This window comes from Vanellus vanellus (assembly GCF_965231255.1).
Source record: "Vanellus vanellus genome assembly, chromosome: Z".
NCBI lineage: Eukaryota > Metazoa > Chordata > Aves > Charadriiformes > Charadriidae > Vanellus > Vanellus vanellus.
The window spans coordinates 68,830,835-68,857,026 of record NC_138908.1 but is presented as its reverse complement, the minus strand read 5'-3'; the positions used below and the strand labels follow the sequence as shown (position 1 = coordinate 68,857,026).

General features: G+C 42.2%; 1 protein-coding gene across 1 annotated transcript; it reads right to left on the bottom strand.

Moving 5' to 3' along the window:
- Window positions 1-9,353: 9,353 nt before the first annotated feature.
- Window positions 9,354-25,989, bottom strand: TARS1 (threonyl-tRNA synthetase 1). Its single transcript, XM_082497180.1, has 19 exons — window positions 25,931-25,989; window positions 25,449-25,529; window positions 24,373-24,563; window positions 23,368-23,491; window positions 22,126-22,247; window positions 21,794-21,911; window positions 20,855-20,919; window positions 20,695-20,773; window positions 19,969-20,115; window positions 18,979-19,077; window positions 18,067-18,233; window positions 17,359-17,521; window positions 17,135-17,272; window positions 16,334-16,411; window positions 13,733-13,833; window positions 13,508-13,612; window positions 12,771-12,843; window positions 11,948-12,062; window positions 9,354-10,609 (listed from the first exon to the last, which is right to left on the bottom strand). Exons 1-19 carry the CDS (start codon window positions 25,949-25,951, stop codon window positions 10,461-10,463), a joined length of 2,136 nt encoding a protein of 711 aa, XP_082353306.1. The 5' UTR covers window positions 25,952-25,989; the 3' UTR covers window positions 9,354-10,460.
- Between the last annotated feature and the right edge of the window lie 203 nt (window positions 25,990-26,192).

The window sequence follows — 26,192 nt, the reverse complement described above, 5'->3', positions numbered from 1 at the left end:
ATCACAACCATTTTAGCCTGACAGTTCAGCCACTTTTCAGTCTACGTCGCACCCACTTATCTAGTTCATACTTCATCAATTTGTCAATAAGGATGTTACAGAAGTCAGTAGCAAAAGCCCTGTTGAAATTGCGATAGACAGCAGGTAGGTGAATTCAAAACATGTGTTTGCTTGACTGATGGTAGCCCAGCAGACTTTGCCTGGTGCAGTTAAAGATGTGCTCACAAAAATATCTCTGCTGCCCATGGCTGCAACCTGAAACAAAAAGCCTGTCAAAACCAAGTATGGACTAGAAACACATTCAGCAAGCTCAGTCCTTTACAGAGTTCAGGTAACTGAAACAAATCATGCCTTGTCTTTCCTGAGGAAATTCTGTCCTCCGTCTTCTCACTCCACATTTACGAAATGTAACTGAGAGCCAAATAGCTATTTGCAGCTGAGATGGAGAAGAGAAAACCAGCCTGTCTCGCACTGTGTTGTATCAGGGTGAAAAACATTGGGCTGCAGTTCTTCAGTGAGATTTGCTTTTATGAAATCCCTGTGTGCTGCCATTATAGCAGGTAATCCTTGCCAAGGGTTGTGACGCTGCCCTTCCTGCCCAGCGCCTCCCCTCCACAGCTCATCGCGTTTCTTGAGCAGCAATGGTTCTTGTCAAGTATAAATGCCTTTTTTGTGATGCTACAGAAATATGACAATAATCAAGAGCTGTGGAGAGAAAAATCTCCCCACCTTCACCATGAAGACTGAAAACTATTGGAGGGAGGGAGAGAGTAAATTGCTAGCTATCAGGCTTTTGATGCTTTTGCCCTTTCAGGTGGATAGTAGAGATCTTCCTGCACATTCCAGAGCTGTATAGCAAAATCTTCATCGCTCACCCAACTTCTGAAGTTGCTCTTATGGAACAGAACAGAAAGGAGAAAAAGAGTTGCTAATAAATTACTGAGGAGAGGGATAGAGCCTTTGTGAGTGGCTGAGATCTTCCAGCCACCAAAGTTGGTGCCTGAACACTGCACAGGGTTATCTAGAATAATAACCCCAAACCGGGCTGCAAAGCCTCAGCACACATTAATCTCTCTTTAGAATTATTCTTGATTATGATGCTTGATGAAAACTGCCTGCTTGGTGGGTGTGCCAGGTCTGAAAGCCCTGCGGATGAACTGTGGGGCAGAAGTAAACAGCAGGTTAGACTTTTTTGTCTGTTTTTTTCCAGACTTGGTTATCCATGATAGTTTATGAAGACTGTTTTATTCTGAAGAACTGAATACAATAATGGTATGAAGGCACTGGTGATATTTTGAGCACAGCATCAACAATGAGCCTGAAATACCATAAGCCAAGGTAGACCAGAGAAGGACTTGATTGATTTTTTCCTTTGGCAGCTTTTGAAGCAGCACCTCTGGGCTCCTGAGGCTCCTCTTGCCGTCTGGGCAGCACGACCCTTGTGAGATCGCTCTTTCCTGCAGACCCTGAGACAGAGCCAGTACAGTCTGAAGGAGCCGGTCGTGCAGAGCTGTAGGTGGTGGGTGACACAGATGGAGCTGGGTGGCAAACACCCAGCAAGTGTCAGCAAGTGTCCGGAGGAGGCAAAGACTTGATGCTGCTGTCAACGTTATCAGAGGTCACACAGGGCCCCAGGACTTTGCTGAATTGGGCCTCAAAGGGGTACTGTGAACATCTACAAATGCTGTGCATCTGCTGGGCCAGGCCAGATTTGGGGTGAAGGTGGTCCCTCTGCACACAGGGAGCCACTGTCTCGATCCACAAACTAAATGCATTTAGTTTAGCACAGGGCATTGCAGCGGGGACCCGGAGCAGGGCTCTTCACAGCTGCAGTTTACATAGCGCAGGAGCTCCGTCCTCTTCAAGACAAAAAGTTTTGACATCTCTTTTCTCTTTCTGTGGCTGAGAGTGTGGTTCACGTACTCCTCTGATGCGATAGACCAGGTCAGTGAGTACTGGCAGCAGCCAAAAATGAGGAGTGCGAGAAACAGCGATCCCCCTGTGTCCGCAGCAGTGCAGACTCCGCACAGACAAACACACATGTGCGCGGTTGCTCTTTCTTCTAACAAACACCATCTACTTAAAAATGCTCCTTGGCAGAGCAAAGAGGAGAAGCAGCGCGCTGTGGGGAGCAGAGCCCTGGTTTCCAGGCCTGAAGGTCCGATTCTTCCAGGGGTTTGCAGAGTGACACCGGGCAAGTCACTGCCGCGCTCTGCACTCCTGGTGCCCCCTGTAATTAAATTGCCAGCTCCTCAGAGCAGAGGCTGCCTGTGTACAGCTCTGAACGATGAGGTTTTGATCTTGTTTGAGGTCCCTTGGCACTGCATTAATACCATTATATTAATCATATTATATGATTTACTGCCACATCACCAGGACAGTTTTTAAGAATAATGACCCTGTGATGAACGGACAGAGCTGAGGACGGGAAGTTGAAACCTCTAGTTTGGATTTTTGTTATCATTTTGAGTGGAGCATTTATTCCTTCAACTGGTGTAAAACCCTGGCTTGCACAGGTTAGCCATCAGTGCACTATGGTTTGTAGAAATTTGTAGCTCTGTTGCTGTCGTTATTTGTCTCTGACTGCGACAGAGATAATCCATTCAAGTTTATGGTATTGTGTTCCAAAAGCGGCTGCGTAACGAAGGCACAGTTACTCTTCACAAGCAAATGGTGCTCTCCCAGGGGTTTGAACCTGAGAATGAACGGACTGCTCAGACGCAGCAGGAAGAGAGGGGAGTTGCAGAGAGGCTCCACTTGGCAGCTCTTGGCCTGTACAAGAGCAGAGAATTCGCTGCCCCTGTTTTGGATTGACGCTTGCAGCTGAACTTCAAATCATCATCTAAGATGTGCATCTGTGCTAGGAGAGCGGGGACAGCAGATACCCATCACCCCACAAGCTCTCGCATGTTCACCTGTACTTTCCTAGTACCCCTAATACAGCAAGCCCAGAAATCATAGAATCATAGAATGGTTTAGGTTGGAAAGGACCTTGAAGATCATCAAGTTCCAACCCCCCTGCCATAGGCAGGGACACCTCTCACTAGACCAGGTTGCCCAAGGCCACGTCCAGCCTGGCCTTGAACACCTCCAGGGATGGGGCCTCAACAACCTCTCTGGGCAACCTGTTCCAGTGCCTTACCACCCTCAAAGTGAAAAACTTCTTCCTAATGTGTAACCTAAACCTGCCCTCTTCTAGTTTAAAGCCATTCCCCCTCATCCTATCGCTACATGCCCTAGTAAAAAGTCCTTCCCCAGCTCTCCTGTAGGCCCCCTTTAGGTACTGGAAGGCCGCAAGGAGATCTCCCCGGAGCCTTCTCTTCTCCAGGCTGAACAGCCCCAACTCTTTCAGCCTCTCCTCATAGGAGAGGTGCTCCAGCCCCGGATCATCCTTGTGGCTCTCCTCTGGACACGCTCCAGCAGGTCCATGTCCTTTTTATGTTGGGTTCTCCAGAGGTGGATGCAGTACTCCAGGCGGGGTCTCACGAGAGTGGAGTAGAGGGGCAGAATCACCTCCTTTGACCTGCTGGCCACACTTCTTTTGATGCAGCCCAGGATAGGGTTGGCCTTCTGGGCTGCAGTCGCACACTGCTGGCTCATGTTGAGCTTGTCGTCAATCAGCACCCCCAGGTCCTTCTCCTCGGGGCTGCTCTCCAGCCATTCCCCGCCGAGCCTGTATTCGTACTTGGGATTGCCCCAACCCAGATGTAGGACCTTGCACTTGGCCTTGTTGAACTGCATGAGGTTGGCTTGGGCCCACCTCTCCAGCCTATCCAGGTCCCTCTGGATGGCATCCCTCCCCTCCAGCATGTCTGCCTCACCAAACAGCTTGGTATCATTGGCAAACTTGCTGAGGGTGCACTCGACCCCACTGTCCATGTCACTGACAAAGACGTTGAACAGTACAGGCCCCAGTACCGACCCCTGAGGAACGCCACTCGTCACTGCTCTCCACTTGGACATCGAGCCGTTGACCGCAACTCTTTGAGTGCGACTGTCCAGCCAGTTCTTTATCCACTGAGTGGTCCATTTGTTGAATCCATGTCTCTTCAACAAATAATACTTGTCTGAACAAGCATGATTGATGTACGAGCTGTGGATGTACGGTAATTAAACCACGCTTGGCACGTTGGCTGAGGCTGTAACTCTCTACAGGGTGCACAGGTTGGTGTGTCTTTGGCACAGCCCAGCGTTAGCCCTCTGCTGAGAGCACGGCCGGGCATGGCCGGGGGCAGCAGTGTGGACACAGTGTCTCCAACTGCGTGAAGGAAAAGAGAGTTTTGGCCTGGGAGGCGGACAACAATTCCTGACATAATTTGTTTAGCATTATAGGTGAGGCAGCTGTGGAGGTTTCCATTAGCCAGCAACTCCTGGTGAAGGATGGAAGGGAAAATTGCAACTAGGCTGATGTTCAGAAGGTGCTCAGTGGACCCGGGGATGGGCTATTGGAAAAGCGTCCCCGGGTCATCCTCACACAGGCCTCGGTCATTTCAGGTGTAATTGCTGCAGCAGTTTGACAAAGCCCATTTGTGGGAGTGAAAGCTAACCATGCAAATAAATGGCTACAGAGATCTTGGCCTCCCCTCGTGCCTGGAGCCCTTGCCTTGTGCTGGCAGCAAAATGTCAGGTAACAGCTCTCCTTCCCTGTTCCAGGTCTGAGTCTTAAAGCAGTCCCTTATTTTCTGTACTCTGCTGTGTCCTCCGTTCCTTGTCCTTCTCTCCCACAGTTCTTGCAGTCTTTTCCTTGTCTTGCTCCATGATCTCAGCTCAAGCTGTGATTTAGCTACTGCACGACTGCTTCCTGTTTGCTGTTCAGGAAAACAAATGCTGAAATGCGCTTTCTTGCTGTTTTCCAGCAGCGGCAGCGTTTCGTCCTGGTTACAGCAGGATGGGATAAGAATGGTGTCAGTGTTTTGACCTTCATGAGACTAGTGCTCTGTATGAGATACATACTGATACCTCCCGCCATCTTAAGTTTTAACAGGTAGTGTAAGACAGATGCTTCTAAGCGATGCGATACTTGCTTTTCTTCATTGACGTGGAAGGAAAATTGCATTTTTTGGTGTAATGTTCATTCCTGTGCAGACTGATGCCATGAACTATAGCTGCTACTTTCTCCCATTCACTTGGAAATTCTGCTAGACAAAGAGCGACAGCTTGCTGTAATCTCCCAGCTTTATCTTCCATACATAAGGGTGAGTGAAATGACTTTATTTTGTATACAGTTTCTGATGAATTTGTTAATTGGAAGATACAGATTATCCTGTAAGCAAAGTACTGCTTTGCAAAGTATTCTTCTGTTGGGGACACAAAGCCATACAACACATCATTGCACCTTGTGCTCCACTGGCTCTACATGGAGCATCTTGAAAACTCAAGAGTCAATTGCTGGGAATTCAAGATTCATTAAGCAGGAATAATAAAGAAAGATCCTAACTTCATATGCTGGTGGTGAGAAGAGAGAACTCCTTCCTATAAAGTAGAAAAGTGTTTGAAACCCCCAATAAGAGTCCCAGATCTACTAGCCAGCACAGCCAGGCCTTACTTTCTGTATCTCCTTACTCTTCCCTTTTCTTGTGTCTTCTTCTAAATAGGAGAGACCACAACCTCACAATACGCTCTTCTTTGGATGTTAAGGGTTTGGCTTCCAATCCCCTCTGGCAGCGGAGGGAGCCAAATGAGGGATGCCACATCTGGGGCAGGGACTCAGTGCATGGTAAGCGGGAATTTTAAGATGAATGAGATGTCACCTCTATGGTTTGGGTACTTCAGGGCCAGGCAGCAGCTGGTTGCAGGTCAGTTACGGACTGAACCTGAGCTCTGGTTTACCCTTGAGTCCCTTTCTAGATGCTGAGTCCTTTCTTGAATTCAGTTGCAAGAGCTGACTGAGTTTTCCCCAACAGCTCTTTTAATCAGCTTTTCAGGTCAGTGAGATGTTGTCCGTTCCAAACCAGCCAGGCTAAATGCTGGATTCCTCTGACAGTCCGTACATGCAATCTGAAAGAATTACCAAGCTCTAGTTTGAAGGAGCTGAGCCCTGTAAAAAACAGCTCTGAATTTCTTTAAAATAACGTGCTCTGTTCTGCCTTAAGCCTAAGTGTCCACCTGCAAATCCAGAATGATACAGGTTCATATATCGCACATTTGTTGTTTGATGGTCATTTTTAGTCAGATCTCGAAAATCTTATTCTGTGGAAAATGCCTTATACTGAAAAAACAAAACAACCTTGTCACTGGAAAGTAACACACAAACATTCTGAAATTGTTTTTATTTCTACCCTTTGAACAATCTCAGAAAAAATCTCTGGCAGTAAAAAAAATACAAATAGCTCAGCCTCCTGATGCTGAGGAGTGTGGGGGTTTCTGTCTTTCCGTGTGAGAAGGGGAACCTTGGTAGTATAGTGGAGGTACAGTCTGTCCGGGGATGATTTGCTCAAAGAATTACAGTGGTTTAAAAACCCTGAAGAAAGAAATCTTACTCCTAAAGAAAGTCTCCATTTGACCCCTTCGTGCTATTAGTATGATCTGAAGGTATTTTTACTCCACCTGATCCTTCTGCTGACACCATGTCTTGATGTGAAGGCCAGAACTCAGAATACAGATGTTAGTGTCATTGTGCATTTAACCTCTTGCAGAATATTAAGTTGACTTGTGCTGATGTCTCCATACACACTGCATGTACAAAGGTTAGTTTTGAGAATGCCCAGAAAGAGTCATGTTTCAAGAATGTAATAAATCCATACGTCTGGTTTATAAGCCCGCATCTTCTTGTGACATATAGCAAAAGGTGCTTGAAGTGTCAGCCCCAAACTGGTGGGCAGTGAACGTATTGTCTTCTAAGCTAGTGAGATAAAGCCATCGCAGGGTGGGATGCTTGAAACTCCAAAGAGCTTAATTGTACTTTGTATCTGGATGTCAGAAAGGACAGTGCTGTGTGTCTTGGTTCCACGCTTTCTTGCCTAATCTCTGCTCCCCTCTGCAAAACTTCTTGCCCCTGTTTCTACTTAATTTTCATAATATCAGCGTACCATCGTTAGATTTGAGGGCCAATTGCATACATCTTTGGAAAAATTGATGGTGCAATTAAGAAATGATGGAGTTAAGAAATTAGGAATAATTAAGGAAAGAAAGACTAAAGCAATCACAAGGTACGAGCTGAAGGCCTGAAACAAGTTTTCAAAGTCCCCTTAATTTTGGCCTACTCTAACATGGGAGAAGTCAGACTTGGCAGACTAGTTTTCTTTCACCAGAGGGCTCGCTGTGTTTGCTTTTCTGGGGGAACAGGCACGGACCAGGTTTGGATACAATGGAAAAAAATGTAGTCAGGGCAAGACTGACTGTGTAAAGGTGCCTACACCAATTAACAATTTGTCTCACAGCTGGGTTCTCCCTAAAGGTGATGCTTCACTGCTTTTAGAGGAGTTGACATAACATTACTGAATCTGAATATTGAAACTGCATCAGATGATTGTCCCAGTGGTGTAACTGAGGAAGTAGTATCAGCCACTGTGGGAATTTCATCCCAAGATGTGACAGGAAGAGTCTTAGTGGAATTACCCTTGGTCGTGGCAGCATCCAGATGGCTGCGGGCCAGGGGAAACTCTCTCCAGGGGGTTTGCAGAACCGAGAAGTTCCACAGAGAACTGAAAGCCGGCACAGCGATTCTGGTACAGAAATTGCTGCCAGACCTTATTGGTATGCACTGGGATGATCCGCCAGGCTAGATTATATTCCTTGCCTGTCATTCTGTGTGAATCCTTCAGCGACTTGCTTTGAAATCTGCTTTAAGGTATGAGCGAACAAAACTTTCTGTGAAGCAAAGCAAGAGTTGGAGCCGTCCCTTGTCAGCTGCTCCACAGGACATACACATGGCGTGGAGGAGTCTGTGGTAAACATGAGGTGATTTACGTTCCTGTGAAAACCTCCCTAGGGTTGTAGACTAAAACCCAGTGTTTTGTGTTTCCTCTTGCCCTGATGCTGGTAATGGGAGCACGCTCTGCAGAACTGGAGAGGTGGGCTTTCAGCCTTCTCAGATCCTGGAAAGAATTACACAAAGGCTTCTTTCCTCCTGGACAAGTGGTCCCACCAGTAAGCTATGACACCAAAGTTGCATCCTCCTGCTTTAGGACATGTCAGCAGCTTAGTCCCACCAAAGGTGATAAGTGGCAACCAAAGCCCACTATTCAGAGGACTTCTGGTTGAACCAAGAGAGAGGATGTGCTGCTCGGGCCAGACCAGTTCTGCTTTTGCGCACGTCCACAGCTCTTGGCAGCTAGAGAACTTACAACAGCAGAGAGCGTGGGTTTAGGTGGCACTTGAGCGTTAGCGTTGTGCTGATGATGATTTGGATGTGGACACCTCAGTTCTGTCCGCACCCTGCTGGAGGCACATATTTTATTAGATTGTACCCTTCAGTGTTGTTTCCCGTAACATATTCATCAATGTGCACATATACTGTTATATAGGTATTTTAAAGCATGATTTAAGCAAACGAGGTTTCTGTAGAGGGATAACTTGTCCCAGACTGACACCTACAGACCCAGACACAGCAGCTGCTAGTGCTCTACAGCACCGCTATCTCATTGCACAACCAGGGCAGTGTAATGCCAGCGTGCCTCGGGATGGATCCCTGCAAAACAAAAGGCAGAACTCTCTGTGAAGATCAACAAATACCACAGCCTAGCGGAAGGGTTTAAGGCATGATTCCTAGAAAGAAATGGAGCTAGTGGCTCCTTTTCCCGGGGGACAGGTGTCTACTCTGGTTTTGCTTCAACATTTGATGAAGCCCTTCTGCCCCAGGGATAGATGACATCCGATTCTGCCATTTTGCACAAACACTCACTTCACAGCAAAGTAAAGCAGATGCAAAATACAGAAAATTTGTTTGAGGTGTTTTAAACCCACTTAGCCCTCACTGAAATAATTTTGAAAGCAGCAAGGTGGTGAAAAGTCAATTTCCCTTTTTTTTTTTTCCCCCCACAGCACTTAGACGGAACATTTAGCCTGAATGAACCAAAGGAAGAGGAAATAGGTTTTGCTAAAAGTTGCTGGGATTGTGGTCTGGTGAGACAGAATTCACAATGGGTTCAAGTACCGATACAATGTTACCACAACCCCTGAGAAAGAAAGGTGAGAAAAGGCTAGATTAAACGCTCTGCCCATATAGTGAAGGAAATGCTGAGACTTGGAGGTTCTCAAAAGACAGGATGGTTCAAATCTGTCCTCAGATTTATCTTACATTTGCTAAGGCTGTAGCAATAGCGTTTTTTTTAAAGGAACAGTGATCAACCACCTTTGGAAGCTGTTCAGGTCAGTTAAGATTAACAAAGAAAAAAACCAAACCAAAACCAAAATACCTCAGACTGTGATTTTATTTTTTGTCAGTGACAGATATTTGCCTCTTGTCAGAAGGATGGGCAAAAAAAAATCCCCCAAACCCAAACCCCCAACCAATGGATGAGATCCCTCAACTGTGAGATAGGAAGGGCTGCTAATTGAGTAGGTGACGCCCTGGACTAGAGGTTTGGGAAGGAATTGTTCCACTGCAGCGGGCCGTACCTGTGAAATTGAAAAATAGCATTTGTCCTAAAAAAATAACCATTATCCTTTTTAGTTCAGTACATTCTTGTTTCTGCTGTGACTTATACAGCCTTACTGAAAGGACAGCTCTGGGATAAGAACAGAAACAATCTCTGTTCCGCCGAATCCTGGTTCTCTTAGCTGCTTCTTCAGCCCTCCTGTGCCCGACCTCTTCCGGACAGCGTTATCCCCTTTCTACAGCTACCACGGCCTTACCCGCAGAGCCAGCGCATTTCAGATACTGCCTTTGGAGAAGGGTACAGTTGGCTTCGGTCAGCAGCTGGGTGCTCTGTGGCAGGCAGCCTCACAACAGGAGTGTCACGTAGCGAGAGCTAAGACACCCCCAGAGGCACCAAGCGCTATGGAAGTGGGAGACCTCTGTTCACATGACTGGGAACTGGTCAGAGTCAACATATATAATTGGTGTAAGACCAGCAGAGAAGACTATAAGGTATCACTTTCCTTGCTAAAGGAGACACTCCAAAAACTGAGGCAGCACATGGTTACTATGTGGTTTCTTAAGCCTGAGGTCTTCTGTTTAACTTTCATGAAAAGCATTTGTTATCAGAATATATTTTATTCTTAACAAGGCAGTTAGAATGCTATGGGTATCCCTGACTAACATTTCCATTTTCCCTTCCAGTCACAGAAAGTCATTTCATCTTGCTTCATCTGTCATTGGTCAGAGGCCAGGAAATTTCACTTTGTGAAAAATGGATTTTTACAAAAAGAGACATTTCTGACTAAAGAAAAATCTCTGCTAAAATGAGCAAGAAGTCCAATGTGAAACATATTTCAAATCTGGTTCAGCACAAAAATTCTGTGGTTAACTGAAATAGGAAAACTAGAATCTTTTTTTATGCCAGGTAGAGAAGATGGTGTTAAAATTCCTCTTCAGCTTGTCTGGAGCGAGAGCATTTCAGTTCCAGCAGTCTCTCCACAGTGTCTGCAACTGTACGCTCACCATGCACCTTGTTATCTCGGGTGCGGATGTTAACTGTTCCACTTGCCTTCTCCTTTTCACCAACAACTAGAAACAATCAAGATGCAAAGGAATGAACTTAACGTTTAGCAAGCTCTTTTCTCCCCCCACTCCCTTTAAAATTAGGTGTACTAAACAAAAATTCTAAAAAGCTTATCAATGCATCAAATCCTTTGCCCTCCTCCCAGCTCCCCCGCTTAGATCTGTAACAGCCAATAGCCTTATTTAACCTCGTCTCATTCAATAGGTTTTAGTATGTTATTAACAGCAACCTAGCAAAATATGAGTAAAGAGAAAAGTAAACTTACTAAGTCAAGCTTGACTGACTTCTTAGACAGAACCACAAAGTCAAAATAAGAAATAAACATGGAGTGCTCCACGGGCAAAGATTAAAAAGACAACTTGAATGTAAATAACCAGTAGCTATTTGTTTTCTTTACAGACAGCAAAACAGTTTATTGGAAAATCTTAAAGCTATTTTACTTGGACATTAAGATACAGATACCGAGATAATATGTATATATGTCTCATTACTAATAGATTTTACATAATGTACTTGGAGATAGCTACAGAAGATTGCATTTCTTTGGTACCCAATCTACATTCAGTGGGACAACTGTTTGAAACAACCTCTGAACATAAATTAGGTGAGAATTTTCCCTGATAGGCTGATCATTTGTTTGTGGTCTTGACCATAAAATCTGATGGTGTCTTATGTGTATCATATGCTTAAAGTTTTAAAGAACAAAAAGAACTTTATTCATGATTCTGTCAATTACTCTGAAGGTAGAGTTTCTCTGTCAAAGGCTCCTTCTACTATAATGGATCCCAGGCAGTTTTAGGGTCAATGCTAGAGCCTCAATTTACATGACATGACTAACGTGGTGCTTCAAATCACATACTTCAAGGTCAGTTTCTAACTTTCCCTACATCACCCTCTCATGGAAGAACTTTCTCCTATGCATGCATTTATAGATCAGAAGTGCACCACAGCTGAATGCAGTGAAAATACGGCACTTCTTTTGCTACACTTGAAACAAGAACATAAATTATTGGAGTTGGGGATGGAAAATCGCTTAACAACCTGACTGACAAAGGGCAACAGATTTTATATGCCTCCACATTGCTGATCAGAAGATAGCAAAGACTTTTTTATAAAGCAGCAGTGATGCCCTGGGCCACAGTGACCTCATTTCAGTGCAGCTATACAAGCCAGGAGTGCCTATCGTGTAGGCAGGAGAGGCTCTTTGGGATGGAGACTCTCAGGAACAAAGTGACCGAAAACACTGACTACCATTCTCTGCCTTGCTCACAGAAGAAAGATCAAATCCCATAACCTATGCAACAAGTCAGCCAGGATAAGGTAATAAATGCACTATACATTACCCAGAATAAAGTTATACTGTGCAAGCTGAGCATTTCTGATCTTCTTGTTCAGTGTGCACCCAGGATCTACATCAACATCTGCCATTAATCCAGCATCATGGAAGTGCTGCCTGACCTAGAAGGAAAAGTATTTAAACTGTCACTATAGTATATTCATGACACTGAACTATGACTTGAAGACTTGAGCCAGTTAAGCTTGTCTGACCCCTAAAACAAAAGCGCCCTCATTGGCTAAGGCGTTGGAGGTGAGACCAGTTCAAGAAATGAAAACAGGTCAGCTATCATGCAAGTACATATACATTAAATAACTAAGCAGTGATGTGAATATCTAATGTTTTGGGCTGAATAGTGATTCGAGGTTGATATTGTGAAAGGCAGCAGGATGGTGGAGCTTTCTGATTAGAATTTTTGGGTTTTTTACTTTGCCTACTATTTTATTTATGTATAATGTGCTTGGAAGAAATACAGGACAAGGTCTGCTGGATGCTAAATATGCAAAGACCCATTTTCATCTTCCTTACTGCCTTTTGCAAAATGCACGTGTCCACGGGAGACTAGAACCTGAAAGGTAAGACAGCTTTTGAGCTAGAGTGAAAAACTAAGTTTTCCAAAAATAAAATTGTCACAAAGATCAGCATTTGTTGTTTAGATACCCAAAATCTATTTTGGGTCCTCTTTAAGATATATCTACAACTAACTGTAATATAAAAATGATGCAATTTAATATGCAAAGACTTATAATATCTATTAATCATAAATAACCAAGTATCTCAACTAAATACAATGTACTGGAAAAAAACAAACAAACAAACATATACCTTACCTTTTGAGCATACTCATCACATGTTGGTCCCACTGGTACCACCATTACCTGCTGTGGGGACAGCCAGAGCGGCCTTCAATAAACAAACAAAACAAGTTTATATAGCTTTCAGAATGGTTTAGTATGAAAAATCCTATTACCAGATAGGACTAAAATCTACATGACAGATTCATAAAGCCAACTGCTTAGATTAGGTTCATAGGCAATGACAGGCATTAAAATTTATCTCGCAAAAGAACTGAGTGTCTAAAAGAATTGCAGTGTGGACAAAAGTACTTCTGTCCTGAAGATTCAAGATGTGTTTTACAACAGACAAATCATAATTGAGTTGTTGAGCTTGTTAGTAACTAATCATGGGAAAACATTTACTTTTGAGTCCTGTTATAATTAGAGCGGTCATCTCTAACAGGTATTATACTGCAGCAGGTAAAGGAGATGACCAATATAAATGACTTATTGCAAGGCAGCCCAGCTGCAAGAGCAACGTTGAGAGATATACACCTTGGGCAGAGAAGCCATATGCATGAGTGGTACCACGTAGAGGCTACTAGATCAAACATTATTTAATATCTAAGGAATGTGGTTCAGAAGCAATTTCCCTGTGGTACATCTATGGCACATCTCCGTAGCAAGCAAGTAGAACAAACCCTCTTGATTCTTGCATCCTTGGGACTAATTTCTCTTCTACATTAAGTGTTCACTCAAACTGGAGTAATAAATCTACTTTTCAACGTTACCATTTGCCTCCATAGTTTTCAGTTAGAATGGCAATCATTCTCTCCACAGACCCCAAGATAGCCCGGTGAATGATAACTGGCCTTGTCTTGTCATTACCATCATGGCTGTGAAGAAAGAGTTGGGTTTTTTTAAATGTAAGTTTTTTTCTTGATGTAAACTTATGCCTTTCAGTGGCAGGAAAGTTAGATTATATAGCTATTAAAACCACCAGCCTCTGTGCTTACCTGACAAAGGTGAGGTTAAATCTGACTGGCAGCTGAAAGTCGAGCTGGATTGTCGCACACTGGTGGTAGCGGCCAATGGCATCTTTAATCTGAATGTCAATCTTTGAAACAAAAAGACGCAAGCTTTTACTACCATTTAAGATACAGGCATGCTCCTTGGAAAGCAAACTCACTGTTTTAAAATGGAAGGTTTCACTCAATGCAGAGGAACTATATGTGGTTTTAGACAACATACTTTTACTTCAGCCTATGTTAGGACTCAAATGATTTGCAGGTTCTGATGCAAAAAGTGTTAGAGCTAAGGAAAGGCTCAGCAAGTGGAGACATTACTTCAGGGGGGAACTACATTTAATACCTCAGACTATTTTTTATTAGTTTCAATCTGGGACTTTCATGGGCCTTTTCACTGAGTAAACTCAGCAGCACATAAGTGCAAGTGCAAGATCAGAACTGAACATGTCTCACCAAAAATGAGATTTCTTCAACCTCACACTGGCAAACTTACACTCCTTTATTATGCAGTATTTAAATACTTTGTAGCTTATGTTACAAATTCAGGGCATGGACACAAGATTAGAATCCTACTGTTAAATAGTCCACTTACCAGTAGGGATTGTATTAATCAATAACAATTGTTCTATGAGTATCTACAGTCAAGCCTATTCTTTCTATTGCATCTTACACTTTAATCCTGAGTACACTTAAGATACAAGTTAGACAGAGAGACGGATAGCAAACAGTAGATTTATAGTGTCCGGACCTTATTTATTTATCACATTGGTCTCTTATTCATCCTTTTACCAGTATGGCTATATGTCGGGGCTGTGTGCCTTACTTTAGTCTATGTAGCAAATGATCAGTGGTTTATTAACTGAAGTGTCTTTCAATTTTGCATTCAGAAGCCAGAGTGTATCATCATTCAGCTACTCACCGAAGAGCTTCTATCAAAACAAATTATTTATAACCTTCTTTAATTTCAAATCACCCAGTTATAGTGTAGAAAAAAAAATCTAATATATTTAAAGGTACCCTAGATGTAGAGCTTAACTTAAAAATGTAACTTTTAACTAGTTTCCATTAAAAACAGTGCAAAATACTACAAGTTTGTTCACCTTACTTTGGATAGAGTGTATTAGGTGCAAGTATAAAATTTATTTAGGTTAACAAAGGTTCCTGCAGACATTTGCCTCCTTTCACATCAATGGAGGAAATTACTAAATATTGTTTGCATTTCGCATCATGAATGATTAACTGCTATACAAAATTTCACCTACAACCCATAAAATGAAATTGATTCAACTAGTATACGAAGAGAGGAATCAGAACCAGTTTACTAGATGACTGAATATAGACATAAAGGTAGTGTAGGTTTACTAGGAAAAGATTTACAAATAATTTTGTAAGGCTCTCTATCCTTATGCTCAAAGATCTCAAGAAATTTCTGGAAAGCCCTACTTAATCTGTCTGAAGAGACAGCTTTAAAAAAATAAAAAAACCCACAAAACCAATGCAAGGGGCTTTTTAAATTACCAAAACTCACCAGCAACTTAGTGCAGCTACAAAGCTGTGTCAATAGAAGCAACATTTTTCAAAAAATTCTTTAACCAGTAAGCTTATTTTTGTTTTTCTCATGACTTAGGACTCACCTATCACCCAAAGGATTATTTCTAATGCAGCAATTGCTCTGGTGATACAGATCTTACAGTGCCACCTTCTGTTCATGTCTCCTACTAAACCAATCAGGTCTGTTCAAGCAGCAGACAAATAGATGTAAACTCAGTTTAACTAATGAAATGAGTGTTAAAGCTATGTGAAAACCATGATCACAGAGTATTATTTCTCTCTCAAGTATGTAAAAATTTATGTATCTGGAAAAACACAAAACTTCAGCTGTACAGCATCTTGAAATGGTATTAAGATAAGCATAAAAAAAATCCCAACTTCCTAATCCCAGCTCGTAACAGTCTCATCTTGTATCAGGTCGTCAGTTTCAGAATCAGTTTTCTTCTTTATCCTCCAGCCAAACTTAAACAGCACCAGTGCTTCAGAAACGCATACTGACATTGAAAAATTTAGTTATAACATTACATTGGAAGGGAATGTGCAAGACAGTAAGTGAAAAATAAAACTTGTCTTTACCAAGAAGATCACGAATAAAATCCAAGAGCATCACCGTACTATTTTCTCACCTTTGCTCATAAGATATGAAAAACATTCTTTATGTATTAACAGCATTTGGTGTCCATCTGTATTTGTTTAACTAAGTTAAAATCAAAATGTTAACTTGATGGATATTGTCTTGGTCAGGTATATACTTGGCACCCAGTAGGCACCAAGTCATCTGGCAAACATTCTGCATAAATACATGCCCAAAACTTGTCTTTCTGTGGAAGTGAAATTTAGCATCTTTTTGTAAACACATGAAGAATCTGTTTTTTTTTCTGCTCACCTGCTATACTGCAAGGAACAGTATTTGCATGCTACCTCTTCTGTGAAGATTATGGTAGTATCAATGGAAAGCAAGGAATCATACAACTTTCATCTGCCTCATCCAAACAGAATTAAAAGCCTAACCCAACTAGGGGTTAGCAACATACTAACCTTAGGTCCATAGAAAGCTCCATCACCAGGGTTTAATTCCCACTTCTCACCAAAGTCATTGAGGCTGTTTTCGAGTTGCTAGAGATAAAGGACACATACACTCAGTGCTTCTCAGTCATTCGCTGTGTTTCCATGTTACAGCATCAGGTCAGCCTGCTGCTACAGATATGTAACACTACCAAATTCTCAGTACTTCTCAGTTACTGCTGCAACTCATTCATTTTTTGAAAAAGGAAAGTTTTGGAGGACCCCCAGCTAAAAGAAAAAATTAGCCCAAATTTAAAACAACAAAATCAATGCATTCATTTTGGAAGAGGCCAAACAAGTACTGCTAGCTAAGATGCAAGAACTTTCTATGCTACATTCAAAGTTTGTAGATAATACCGAGAGGGGATCCACCCTGATTCACCTAATGTCTATTCCCGCCCTATCTTCTCCCCAGCACTGCACCTGCTGGGGCTAACCCCATCCCTTTCATCACAAAAGCAACCTGGCTTTTGGAAGATAGCTATAAGTATTATTACAGGGGCTGCCAGAGTTGGTTCTCTCTTTTTTTTTTTTTTTGTATTTTTAAACTGATCAAAAATACAAGGAGAGAGAGGTAATTTGATTCTGACATAGGGACTACACATGTATGGAGAGTAAGCTATTTACAGCAGCCAGACCGAACTGAAGACAGTTATTAAAGTTATATTGCTCCTTTCCAGCTGTCACTGTACTGCCCAGAAGGCAGTATGTTCTTACAGAACTTCCAGCTGCAGCCTTGCTTTCATATAAAAAGTTAATAAAACTACTGTTTACCTTTTCAGCTTGATTCCACACTTCAATATCTCCAAGATACTTTTCAGGACGAGTGGAGAGATTCAGTTTAAAGGAAAATCCAAAGACATCATACACAGTACGCAAGAACTGCAGACAACTCTTTATCTCCTCTTCAATCTTTATGAGAATAGAAATAGTCTCAAATATGGAAAAATCGGTTCATCTGATTTTAATACCCAATTTCATTTAACAGCAGCCCATACCTGCTCCATAGCACAGAATATGTGAGCATCATCCTGCTGGAACCGGCGTACTCGAGTGAGTCCTGTAAGAGCTCCTGACAGTTCATTGCGATGCAGAACACCAAAATCAGCCAACCGTAATGGCAGCTCACGCCATGATCTTGGACGATGATCAAACATAAGGCTGAAAGAAAAGTTTATTACTTGAAGCTCACTCAGAATCAAAATTCTGCAAAGAACAGCCAATGAGAAGCAGCCAGTACCTAAGCACATGCCAATAATGCCAGTGATGTAACCTGAATACAACCATCATTCACATCTAGTTTTCTCAGGAAAACAAATGCAGATATCCTTTTATAGCTGGTAGGCTTCCTCTACCTCACAGAGAGAAGATAAAACAGCTCCTAAAGCTGAGCATTAAAACCTGAATGCCTAAATTGCCACATAATTGACAATGCCCCACTATCCATTGCGGATATGCAGGTTTTGTAGTACCAAGGTACGCTTCAGGTCTATAACACACTCACTGTGATGATGGAAAAAAGACACTTGTCGGTGTCTCAAGTAAAGAGAGCACAAGACTCATAATTACATCACTCCTAAAGCATGTCACATCGGGACACTTCAAGACAGCCATCTTCACAATTAAGCAAGCAAAAGAAAAAGCATATTTTTGTATTTTTTTTAATCAGCATAATCTTTGTTAAACTGCATTTGCTATGTATTTACCAGTGTCCTGGACAGTTCATAGGCTTCAGCGCAAAGATTTCTTTTTCCACTTCAAAGGAAAACATGTTGTCACTGTAATGCTGCCAGTGCCCTGAAGTCATCCATAGTTTGCTATTGAAAACATTTGGAGTGACAACCTCCTGGAATCCACGTTTTCGATACTCACTCTAAAACAACAGATCCAGTACTTTAACTAGTAAAGCCAACAAAAGTAATGGTACTCAGCCTTCAATCTGCAGCCATAAAAATATGCAAATGTTGCCCAAGAGAAGTCCATGACTCGAGAAGAGGAAGAAGAGAGAAGAGGAAGAGGAGTGAAAAATTCAAGTTGAACATGCCAGGATACATCACTTCTACCAGCACCACCCTTCCCCCAAACAACTCCTCTGTAGTAAGCAAGAAGAACAAGCTTCCCTCCTGCAAGCAAAGCAGCAGTGTCTAACTACTCAATGACACTTTACAGTACATTGCAGCCCAAATATACAATAATAAGACAGACTTTAAATGTTACAACAGGAAGATCAGGATTTTTTTTCTACACATGATTTCATAACAAATAGTTCTAGAAGGCCAAATTTAGTAAGTTTATTAAAACAAATCAATATTTGTGGAACAGTTGTAGTGTGAGCTTGGCTGTACTATTAGATGTCAAAGAATTCATATTATAAAGCATCATTATCACCGCTTTAACGGCAAGTATAAAGTATTGACAAAAACATAACTTAGCAGAGTTTGTGACAAGACCAATTCAAAGAAATTAGGTTTCTTTAGTTCTGTGGCTTACAGACCTAAGAGGTTAAACTAATTTGAAATGAAGGGCTGTTAATACTGTTATATGTAACATGCTGTTACGTAGTTTTCTAAATTAAGTAATTTCTTCTATAAGAAGATTTCCAAAAAGACATTACTTACCCGGATGAATTCAATTAATGTGTTGTAAATGTAAGCTCCTTTTGGCAAGAAAAAACAGCTTCCAGGGCTGAGCTCATGAAAGAAAAACAGTTCTTGGTCCTGCAGAAAAATAATACTTGAAAAACTTAGTATTTTTATTCCACCTTTCCCACTAATATTCACAAATCAATTACTACTGACTGGGCCTCACTAATCAAAGTCTTTAAAAAAAAAAAACAGGAAAAAAAAAAGCAGTAACATTAGATCAGGCACATTTTCCCTAGTACTTATATCTCCATCCGTACATATAGGGGAGATTGTTCAGTTTCCTGTTTCATTACTGATGCTCCAAAACTTCACATTTATGTGTAACTCTTAACTGTGCCCCCACACCTCCCTTGGTACATTCACAAGTAATGTTTTAGTCCTGGTTCTGCAGGTCTCTAATTTTTTGCACATGAACTGAATGTGTGAACTGTAGCTGGTTAATGTTGTGACAAACTGTGCACATGCTTGAGGACTGCAAAAGTGAATTCTTCTGTGTATTTTCTTGATATCCTAGCAGCAGACCTTTTAACAGCGTTCAGGACTATCAATTATCTGACAGGGGTTTCCATCTAAAAAATAAAACGGAACACCAACCAACGAAAAAAACATAGAAATGGATTCTGAAATCACACAGAAGAAAAGAACTGTGAGTCAACAGGCTACAGCAAATTGCGTAGGTATGAGCATTGCCTGCAGACTGAAGTGTTCATGTTCTGTACTGATTGATCTATGGAGTAAGGATGTCATCATGTTTAAAACAGCAAAAAGTCTAAAGGGAAGTTAATTGCTTTAGGACTTTTGACGATCTTGAGAGAAAAGTACCTGACTTTGCATCTCAACTGAAAATACAGTTGTGTCACATCTTGGTTGTGGCAGCAAGTATACGCCATCTTCAAGATGCTTCTGGTTAAGGGGTTACATCCGCAGTGTTTGTGAAATACTTTACCAGAAAAACTGTCTCACCCGCCCAATTTTTCTGTGATCTCTGCTTTTAGCCTCCTCCTGGAATTTCTCCCATTCCTTCAGCATTTTTGCATCTGGGAATGAAATTCCGTAGATCCGCTGGAGGGATTCCATATCAGCCTTGCCTTCCCAATAGGTAGAAGAATTCTGCATACAAAAAATAAATGAAACATTGAAGAAAAGGAGGTACCTCCATGTTTTACTATTACTGCCTGCTATGAAAAGGCATGCAATTATTAATAAATCAATATACTTAATGTAGAATAACTAAGGCACAAGGAAAGTTTTAATTTCAGAGCAGTGATAAGAAAAATCCAGAAAGAACAGGTGAACAGAATATGTAAAAATGGCTTCAAGGTCTCTCCTCTCTTTTTTATAAGCCTATTTGGTCTCTTTGTAGCCATCCTATTCCAACTGTTTATTCACACTCAGCTATAACCATCAGCTGAGTAAAAACTCTAAACTCCAATTGATATAGTCCAATGAAGCCTTAAGCCACACTCACATTTCTATCTGTGCTGGAAGTGCAAGCCCTGGACACCTAGTTAGGCATCACACCACCTGAGTACCATTCTAGCACATAACCTTTTCCTAATTTGTTACAGTGAGTTTTTGGCCAGGTCACCCATTTTGTGGTACATTCTTGGTTAAGCCACCATTGTACTACCCAAAGACAGCAACGCGTTTCCAGTAAAAGCATTTCTCTAATGCAGTTTCAGCACTTACCTTATGAATTTTTATGGTCTTTATCTTGCCAGTATGTCTGACATGAGGCCCTCTGCATAAATCTATCAAGGGACCACACCTAAGAACAGGAAAACATTCACTTAGTGTATTTCATCCCAGAAACATAGACCCAGTAATATTATAATGCATGTGTAATTACCTGTATACCGTTGTAGTTGGAGTATTGACCTTCTCATTCAGGATGCGACACTTGAATTTATTATACTGAGAAGAAAAGCAGCACACATATTTGTTAACTCCTTGTGAAGCAAGAGAACTGGCCCTGGCCAGCAGTTTAAATTATTTGCAATCCTGATGCTATGCTGCATCAAAAGAGAATTATAAAAGACAGACAGAAAGATAGTCAAGTAGTGGAGCAAGCTGCCCATAGGGCATGTTGTGCAGTCTCCATCCTTAGAAGTTTTTAAGGCCCAACTGGACAAGCCCTCATAAAGCTGGTCTGACTTCAGTGTTGACCCCAGTCCAATCTCATGCAGAGGGCATGGAGACCTACAGAGGTACTTTCCAACCTGAATGACACTATGATTCCCCTGATGTTCTAACAGTGAAAACTGAGTAACTTCTATCTCAGGAATGCCAGAAAATTACTTGCAGCTAGGTACTAAAGAGAAAGGATCAGCCTTTAGTGTTGCTTGGACTTTCTCAGAAGTCCTCATTCTAAAAAATGTTTCATGAAGCTTTCTGAATGCAACAGCATACACAGTTATAGTATCACCACAGCATTTTACTAACAGCAAATTACTATAGGCATATAACATAACTGCATGCAATATACTGCAGATTTACATCTGTGGGAAATAAATGAAGAATGTGACTTCAAAGATTTTGCCAAGGTCACCTAGGGGAAGAATGAGAATTCTTACACTTGCAGAAAATCCAACATACATTCCCACAAACCTAAAAATTACACCTTCGCACTTTTTTTGTTAAATATCACAAATGAGCTTATAAGAACTTATTGCCTTAAAGAGTTAATTTGATAGACCTCCCTCTACCACTAACAAAACATGCAGCTACACTTAGAAATACTTAAAGAATAACTGCACAATGTTAGAAACAACCTTCTAAAACAGCCTACCTTAAACATTTCAAGTAGTGTTTCCTTCTTAACTTCCAGTCTTTCAAAGACTTGTTTTTCCTTCATTATCTTTTTGCATAACGTTTCCAAAGCAGAGAAGTCATTACTTGATACACCCCTAAAATAAACACACACGCAAAAGTGAATCATTCTTGCTTTCACTTGCCATTTCTGATCCAGTTGCAAAGCACTAGCTTGTGGATGGGGGACACTGCAAAGAACAATGCAATCTGTAGTAGTGCAGATGACTTTGTTCCAGGAACAAGCAGATAACAGAAACTTTGCTGTGATTGCCATCCTCCCGCTCCTAAAAAGAAAAATACAAAACCTACCCTTCCTCAAGGAACATGTCATAATAAAATCCATTTTCTATTGGTGGGCCATAGCACAAACAGCCACCATAGATTCGCTCCATAGCTTCGCCCATTATGTGAGCACTTGAGTGCCAGTATACCTAGTGGAAGTGAAAAACAGAGGGGATCAGTCTGAATACGCACAATGCATTTCTGAGTATTTTATTTAAAATCTTTCCTGAAACACTTGCTTTTAAGGATACCTGCTGCAGATCCCGCATTAGAGCAGTCTGCAGAACAGAACTGACCTGCCCAGCAACACTCTCATCCTAAGCACCAGTATTTCCAAAAGGTAACACTGGAAAATTGTTTACAGCTTTGTAGCAAATAATTTTTCTTTTCAACTATTGTTGAAAGGATTCAATTATTGTCAAGAAGTCAGGAAACTAATTCAGAAACTTTTTTCCCTATGAACTTCACTCAATCAGCTCTGCAAAAAGACCAAAAAGTGTGGTTTCAACATAAGACTGCTGTCCTAATCCCAAGATTTTATGCATGGGAAATCCTATGCTGAAGCAGAATAGTTGATAAAGTTAAAAATTACACTCCCATCTTGTAGTACACCTGATGTTTTGACAAATTAAAACTAAATCTATAGGACTTCAGCCTGCTTTTATTTGCACAGGCCAGAAAACATAAATCTCACAGAAGCCATCATTTAGCCAATAAGAAAACCTTAAGTTTGAATGCAAGACCTCTGTGATGAGTTTGACTGACAGCTACTTGTACCAAATGATTTTTTCTGAAGAGATTATTTACAAATTTACTGGATATCCACATTTATCTGAATGAGTAACCAAAATAAAGTACGTCCTTTTGCACATACAAAGTAAAAGAGCAGCCTACTCAGTGCTTTTATGATTGTACATAGATAGTACTTTTGTACTCAGTACTGTTTCCAAAGTCAGGGCTGGAGAGGTTAGTTCAAAAGACCTACTTTACATTAACACGAAGGTTGCAAATAGAAAATTTTAATAAGAACAGACTCGACAAACTACAGCAACTGGTAGCAGACTTGGCTACAAATACACACCAGAATGTACATTTTTTTGCAGTACCACAACTCCCTTGCAAGGAACTACTAGAAAACTCAGATATATCTACACAGCAAACCTGCTCCCGTCTCCTCCACTTTTGAACACAGTAAAGATGCAAATAACTACTTGAGGCTGAGTTTAATGCAAATCCAAGGGCAAACAAATTTTGGTAGAAGATACTCACTGCTTGAGCCTCTTCATCTTCAAACTTAAGCAGCTCCAGGGTACAATCCTCCTCCAAAGGACGGTCTAGATCCCAAACCATCTTGTTCACTTTAGCAATAACAGTGTTGTCAGCTAAGCCCTGACTACAGAATAAATACATGGCATATCATCTTTTGAAATCAACAAGTAGAAGTTCCCCAAATCTGCCCTCCATGTTCAAGAAGATTTTCAGGGGGTACAATGTCATAAATAAATTCCAAATAAATGAGCAGTTCATCCAGTCTTGGACATTCATGAAAATCCTGTTCACATCTCAGAGATAAAGGAAGAAAACTGTGCTGTATACTTGACATTCATACATTCATTAACATATTTGACTTAGAGGCAGCCACCTCAAAGTACTAACCTGACTTCAAAATCCTATTGCAACAAGACAGTTTCTCTTTTAAAAATTATCAAATACCATTTCTAATGTAGTAACTTTACAGTTTTGTTTCCACCAGGCAAAAAAAAACCCTTTCCTTGATCCCAAATCACAAGGGCAAAGAAGGTTCCAATGACAAAGCACCTAAGCATGAAAAAAATGGCATTTCACCTGTAGGAATCACCCATTTTTTGTAATTTTAACAGTTATGGTGTCACCCAGCAGTCATCTTCCCCAGGTCAATGCAAACTAGTTTGCATGTGTTAACATTCAATCTGATACTGTAAATCTATTAGCAAACTAGTTCTTAATGCAATGACAGTACTTGTGGGGGAAAATATGCAAGTAATGTATGTCTAAAAGATTTCAATTATATTCTTATTTAATTTTAGAAACTGTATCTTCATAAGGCTAAAAAATTACACTCCAAATCTAAAACGTTACTGGTTACCTCCAGTTTGTTATATACAAGATGCCTTGAGAAGGGTTGAGATAAATGTCTAAGAGAGCAATTAGACATTACCCCTGCCCTCACAGCCACAGCCTGCTGACACAGAGCTGTCTGAAAAGGATTGAGTGTAACACAGAACTGAATCATACCTAATTCCACAAGCAATTTGGTAAGGAGTAGTCTTCCAGGATTCAGCATCAACCTGCTTGCCATCGGGTAATGTAACTTTAATGGGTTTACTGTCATTTGCTGCTCTTTCTGCAAGGAGTGCATCGTGTTCTGCTTTAAGTTTACTGTACATCTCCAAACGCTCATTGATAAATGCAGGCCATGGATTCAGCTATGTACAATGAATAAAGAGAAACGAACAAATCAAGAGATTATTACAGTAATCTAGCATCACATTATGTCAAGAATGCAAATGGAACAGATATTCTTTTCACAAGCAGCTATGTAACCATATCTATATATGTGCTATATCTAAAAGTAATCTTTATTATTACAGATTATGTAGTATTAATTGTATAGTGATAAGACTTCAGCTTAATGAAATTATTTTTAAATGTACCACTGTACACCTGTTTAATAAACTAAACATATGTTAATAAGCTACTACATAGTTTATTAAACACCTGTTTAATAAGCTAGACAAGGACAAAAATCAATCAAGACTGTAGAAGTTAAACATAAAAACAGGTTTTTCTTATTAGGTCAAGAAACTGAGGGAACACCTCTACTCTAAGCCACCCAGACAGGAACGGACTCCAGCCTACACGTCATATACTGACATCAGGGCTATCAGCTTGGGCACAATCAAGGTTATACAGCCATGCAGTTGGCTCAGGATTAGTCCTGGCTAGCAGCTGGCCCTCTCTGCGCACAGTCAGAGGAATCTGTGTTTACCCACCACGAAGACAGAAAAGGCCAAGCACCTTAGGCAGGCTTTCCTCATTCCAGAGGCCTGCTGCCTACCTCCTGGTGCAAACAGAGGCACAGTGAGACACGCAACTATGGAAATCAGAGCCGGTCTCCCACTATAAACCAACCTAACTCGGTGTAAAAAGCAACAAAGTCACTGCAGGGCAAATTTTAGTACAATAATAGTGGGAAAAGGAGTAACTGTAACGCCAGATAAAATACTACAGAGGGATAAACTGCAGCAGTACACGAGACAGCAACCAGGACACCGCATCTGTCAACCCCCCAAGGCCCAAGGGCAGCTCACCTCCGTCCGTCCTCCATCGCCGGCCCCTTCCTTCATCTTCTTCTTTCCGCAGTCTGCCTTTTTTTCTTCCCCAGCATTAACCTGAGGAGGGCGAGCACAATTTCCCCATTCTCCAGCAGCCGCTCACACCTACGGCGCTTCAACCCCTCCTCAGCCCCACGCACCAGGGAAGAGACCCGACCTCTTCTCCCCAGGAAACCCCCGCCCAGCTCCCTGCCCTTTCACCTTCAGGTAAATCCCACCGCCTTTCGACCTTGCTACCCCGGCGCTGGGGAAACACCCCCTCCACCCTCCATAAGGGCGAAGGGAAAGAGGCCTAGCTCCCTCCTGCCGCCAGCACCCGTCCTCCTGACAGGGCCGCCCACCCTCCAGGCCTGACGCGGGAAAAAGGGGACGCCCCGCCTCAGGACACCCCTCCTCCCCCGGCCCGCGGTGAGGGGGAACCGCGCTGAGGAGAGCGCCGGTGCTCCAGGGCGGCCCACCTGGCTGTCAGCGCCCGCCATTGCTGCACGCGGAGCGGACCGGCCGAGCGGGGAAGGGGCGGGGACGGCCCCGCGCAGGCGCTTCCCGGCCGCCGCAGCTGATGCAACCGGGGGCGGCCTCACCGACTCCACCCGACCCGCCGTGGCCGGAGGGCCGTGACGTGCTGCGCTGGGCTGGGGTGTGTGAGGCCGGGGTGGCGGCGGCGCGGAGGGGGGGGCAGGCCGCCTGCGAGGGGCGCCGTCAGCAGCCGTCGGGGCGGCC